Source organism: Mus pahari, unplaced genomic scaffold (genome assembly GCF_900095145.1).
Source record: "Mus pahari unplaced genomic scaffold, PAHARI_EIJ_v1.1 scaffold_12475_1, whole genome shotgun sequence".
NCBI classification, from domain to species: domain Eukaryota; kingdom Metazoa; phylum Chordata; class Mammalia; order Rodentia; family Muridae; genus Mus; species Mus pahari.
The window spans coordinates 12,328-18,073 of NW_018392932.1; the positions used below are offsets into that span (position 1 = coordinate 12,328).

Genomic DNA, 5,746 nt, shown 5'->3' on the forward strand with positions numbered 1-5,746 from the left:
ACAAGTTTCAATAATAGCTGAACCTCTGTTAAAAATGTTAATAAAGGTTTTGTTGCATGGTAAGCAAAAAAAAAAAAAAAGACACGGGTGATACTTTAGCAAATTTTCTGTTGACACCCTTTGACCAGCAGTACACACTCTGTTGAACTGATTTGCATAATGAGTCATTGTACAACAGCCCAGGCTTCTTTAAGGGCAGCTGGCAGGAGCCTAAGAAGCATCCTCTCTTCCAGCTCTCAGAGATGGAGACAGACACACTCCTGCTATGGGTGCTGCTGCTCTGGGTTCCAGGTGAGGATGCAGAGAAGTGTTGGGAGCAATCTTTGCGGACATCATGACTTTCACCATATTTCTGGGTTCTTGATCATTATACTTAGGGCATTTGTCATTATTTTCCCTTTTTTTTTTTTTTTTTTGTTGTTGTTGTTGTTGTTTTTCAAGACAGAGAGTTTCTCTGTATAGCCCTGGCTGTCCTGGAACTCACTCTGTAGACAAGGCTGGCCTTGAACTCAGAAATCCACCTGCCTCTGCCTCCCAAGTCCTGGGATTAAAGGTGTTTGCCACCATGCATGGCGTGTCATTGGTTTTAAGTTTCCTCAATCCACTCGATTTTCTGGTTTCTCAGCATGATGTCTACAATTATTCTAAAAATTTTAAACTAAAAGGTCCTCTGATGGAAAGGTCTGTATAAGTATATAACAACATTCTGTGTGTTTATCATTCCAGGCTCCATTGGTGACATTGTGCTGACCCAGTCTCCTGCTTCCTTAGCTGTGTCTCTGGGGAAGAGGGCCACCATCTCCTGCAGAGCCAGCAAAAGTGTGGGTATATATATGCACTGGTACCAACAGAAACCAGGACAGCCACCCAAACTACTCATCTATNNTGCATCCAACCTNGAATCTGGGGTCCCTGCCAGGTTCAGTGGCAGTGGGTCTGGGACAGACTTCANCCTCAATATTGATCCTGTGGAGGCTGGTGATACTGCCACCTATTACTGTCAGCAAAGTAATGAGTATCTTCCCACAGTGCTCCAGGGCTGAACAAAAACCTCCTGGGGTTGCAGCTCCCTGAGTCTCAGTCTCTCAGGTCTGTCTTACTCTCTGACATCTCAGCCCAGAGCTCTAGGCTTATTTGGAAAGATAACTCAAATAATGAAACAAGTTTATAAACATATATGTGAGTCCCATCCTTCATACCTTTTAATTTAATTATTTCCCAACAAAATACAGGATTGTTCTAATTATTATCATTTAAGTTTTATTACACATATTTATTTTAGGAAATATTTCCCTTCTCTCTTTACTCCCTGACCACATCTCTGACTATTCCCTCCACTCTCAGCATCCTCCTTTGATTTTTCAGTCCCTGAGTATTTACAGTCTCTTATTTATAATACTAGAAATAGAAAAAAATTAATAAATACAAATTTTGTCTCTAAAAAATAGTGTTAACCAAAGACGTTTACTGTACTGTGCTTGTATATGTGTGTATGTGTGTGTGTGTGTGTGTGTGTGTCTGTGCGCGCGCGCGCGCACGCTCATATGTGTATGCATGTGTGTGTGTGTGAAAGGATAGCCTGCAGAAGATAGTTCTTCCTTTCCACCAGGTCCAGTCTGGGAATCGAATTCAGGTCATCAATCTTCTGTGAGCATGCTTCCTAGTACAAGGAGAGAAACCATGCCAGACTGGGGTATTATTTCTTTTCCTTTAATCATTTATTTTCATTTTAAATTGTGTACATGGGGGAGTGGTGTAAGTGTGTGTGCCCTTAGCAGTTAGAAGAGGGCATTAGATACCAGGGAGCTGGAGATACAGGAGGTTTTGAGCCAGGTGATGTGGGTACTGAAACCAAACTGGGGCCCTCTGCAAGAACAAAAAGTGATCTGAACTGCTAACTCATTTATTCGCCTCTGATCTGCCATTTATTAAGGCACTCCTTTAGACTTAGTAACCTCTTTTCCCCTAAAACAATGGAAGACTAGATGGGAGCATAGTTATCCACCATTAAGTTAAAAAGAGCATTGAGTAGTTAAGCTTGTTAACCTTTCAGACACAGGCTGACATTCTCATGTATTGGGAGTTTTTTGTTTTGTATTGTTTTGCATTTTCCTCTTGATTTATTAGATATTTTCTTTACTTATATTTCAAATGTTATACCCTTTCCTGGATTCCTCTTCAAAACCCTCCTACCCTATACCTGTTCCCCCTGCTCAACAACCCACTGAAAGCCACTAACCTGTCTTGCCATTACCCTACAATAGGGCATCGACCCTTCTCAGGACCAAGTGCCTCTCTTCCCATTGATGTCCAACATGGCCATCCTCTGATACATATGCACCTGGAGTCATGGGTACCTCCATGTGTACTCTTTGGTTAGTGGTTTAGTCCCTGGAAGCTCTAAGGTGATTGGTTCATATTGTTGTTCCTCCTGTGGAGCTGCAAGTTCTTTCAGCTCCTTTGATCCTTTCTCTCTAGCTCCTCCATCAGTGACCTTGTGCTGAGTTCAATGGTTGACTGAGATCATCCCCCTTTGTATTTGTCAGGAACTGGCAGAGCCTCTCAGGAGACAGCTATATCAGGCTCCTCTCAGTAAGCATTTGTCGACATCCACAATAGTGTCTGGGTTTGGTGACGGTATATGGGATGGATCTCCAGGTAGGATCGTCTCTGATTGGTCTTTCCTTCAGTCTCTGCTCCAAACTTTGTCTCTGTATCTCCTCCCATGCATATTTTCTTACCCATTCTAAAAATGACTGAAGTATCCAAACTTTGGTCTTCCTTCTTCTTGAGCTTCATTTCATGTGTGAATTGTATCTGTGGTATTCTGACCTTCTGGGCTAATATTAATTTATCAATGAGTATATACTATGTGTGTTCTTTTGGGTTGGGTACCTCACTCAGGATGATATTTTTCTAGCTCCATCATTTGCCTCAGAACGTTATTAATTCATTGGTTTTAATTGATGCATAGTATTCCATTGTATAAATGCACATTTTCTGTATCCCTTCCTCTGTTGAGTGACATCTGATTTCTTTCCAGCAATTATAAATGAGGCTGCTATGAACATAGAGGAGCATGTGTTCTTATTACATATTAGAGTATCTTATGGGTATATGCCCGGCATTGGTAAAGCTGGGTCCTCTGGTAGTACTATGTCTAATTTTCGGAGGAACCTCCAACCTGATTTCCAGAGTGGTTGTACAAGCTTCAATACCACTAGCAGTGGAAGAGAATTCCTCTATCTCCAAACCTTGCCAGCATCTTCTGTCACCTGAGATTTGATCTTAATCACTCTGATAGGTGTGAAGTAGAAAATCTCAGGGTTATTTTGATTTGCATTTTCCTGATGACTAACGATATTGAACATTTCTTTAGGTGCCTCTGGCCATTCGATATTCCTCAGTTGAGAATTCTTTGTTTAGCTTTGTACCCAATTTTGAATAGGGTTATTCTGTTTTCTGAAGCCTAGCTTCTTGAATTCTTTATATATATTGGATATTATCCCTCTATCAAATGTAGTGTTGGTAAAGATCTTTTCCCAAGCAGTTGGTTGCCTTTTTGTCCTATTGACAGTGTCCTTTGTCTTACAGAAGCTTTGTAATTTTATGAGATCCATTTGCCACTGCTTGAGCTTAGAGCATAAGCTATTGGTGTTCTGTTCAGGAAATATTCCCCTGAGACCATGTGCGTGAGCCTCTTCCCCCACTTTATTTTCTATTAGTTTCAGTGTCTCTAATTTTATGTGGAGATCTTTGATCCACTTGGACTTGAACTTTGTACAGGAGATAAGAGTGGATCAATTCACATTCTTCTGCATAGTAACCACCAGTCGAACCAGCACAACTTGTTGAAACGCTGTCCTTTTTTCCACTGGATGCTTTTTTTAAGGTATTTTCTTTATTTACATTTCAAATATTATCCCCTTTCCTAGCTTTCCCTCTGAGAATCACCTGTCCCCTCTCCCCTTGCCCTGCTACCCAATGCACCCACTCCCATTCCAGGTCCTGGCATTACCCTATACTGGGACATAGAGAATTCACAGATACAAGGGCCTCTCCTCCAATTGATGATCGACTATGCCATCCTTTGCTACATATATAGCTATACCCACAAGTTTGACAATGTGTTTTCTTTGATAGGTGTTATACTTCCAAGGACCTCAGGGGGTATTAGTAAGTTCATATTGATGTTTCTCCTATGGGGCATTAGACCCCTTCCGCTCCCTGGGTACTTTCTCTAGCTCCTGCATGAGGGACCTTGTGCTAAGTCCAATGGATTACTGTGAGCATACACTGCTGTATTTGCAAGGCACTGGCAGACCCTCACAGGAGGCAGCTATATCAGGCTCCTGACAGCAGGCTCTTGTTGGCTTCTGCGTAGTGACTGGGTTTGGTGATTATTTATGGGGTGGATCCCAAGTGGGGCAGTCTCTGGATGGTCAATACTTCAGACTCTGCTCTCAACTTTGTCTCTGTATCTCTTTCCATGGGTACTTTGTTCCCCATAATGAGAAGGAACAATGTATCCCCTCGTTGGTCTTCCTTCTTCTTAAGTGCTATGTGTTTTGTAAATTGTATATTGGATATTCTAAGCTTCCGGACTAATAACCACTCATCAGTGAGTACATATCATGTGTGTTCTTTTATGATTTGGTTTCCTCACTCAGGATGATATCTTCCAGATTCATCCCTTTGCCTAAGCTCTTCGGGAGAGAAGATCTCTTTCCAAGTGTTACAGCTCTTGGAACAAAAGGCTCAGACAAAGGAATACCTCTTGCATACCTTTAATTCCCTGCCTGGCTTTCTCTATATACAGTTCTGGCCATGATTTGGGGTTTGACAGCAAGCCCCTCTCATTGGCTTGGACTGAGAGTTTGGGGAAAACCTTATGTGGGAGGAATTGGTGCTATTCAAAAGTGGCTGATGGCCACGACTCTCCTATGAGGGTTGTGGGGGTTGGTAACTCTGAAAGGAGTCAGGGTCCAGGAGACATGAGAGAACTTTTTCCTTCACATGTAAGTAAATTAACACGACCGAGTCCTGGAGTTCAAGATCTAGCTTCGACTGGAAACCAGGCTGTCTGAAATATCCCATTGCCCCACAGAAGTGTTCCTCTGTCTCTACATCCTTGCCAGCATCTACTTTCACCTGAATTTTTGATCTTAGCCATTCTGACTAGTGTGAGGTAGAATCTCCCAGTTATTTATATTTGCATTTTCCTGATGATTAAGGATGTTGGACATTTTTTCAGGCGCTTCTCAACCATTCAGTATTCCTCAGTTGAGAATTCTTTGTTTACATCTGTACCCGATTTTTTAAGGGGTATTGGATTTTCTGAAGTCCAACTTCTTGAGTTATTTGTATATATTGGTTATTAGTCCCCTATTGGAATTAGGATTGGTAAAGATCCTTTCCTAATCTGTTGGTGGCCTTATTGTCTTATTGACAGTGTCTTTTGCCTTACAGAAGCTTTGCAATTTTATGAGGTCATATTTTTGTCTCAATCTTAAGATTGTAAGACTGTAGTCTGTTATCTCAATCTTAAGATTGTAAGATTATGTAGAAGGCAGGAAATAATCAAACTTAGGGCTGAAATCAACCAAGTGGAAACAAATAGAACTATTCAAAGAATCAAACAAACCAGAAGCTGGTTCTTTGAGAAAATCAACAAGATAGATAAGCCCTTAGCCAGACTCACTAGAGGGCACAGAGACAGCATCCTAATTAACAAAATCAGAAATGA

At 41.4% G+C, this 5,746-nt stretch overlaps 1 gene segment (V, D, J or C); it reads left to right on the forward strand.

Annotated features, from left to right (window-relative positions):
- The first annotated feature begins 242 nt into the window (after window positions 1–242).
- LOC110315254 lies at window positions 243–1,043 on the forward strand. The segment is given in 2 exon segments: window positions 243–291; window positions 727–1,043. Coding segments are annotated over 2 exon segments (366 nt in total).
- Window positions 1,044–5,746: the final 4,703 nt, after the last annotated feature.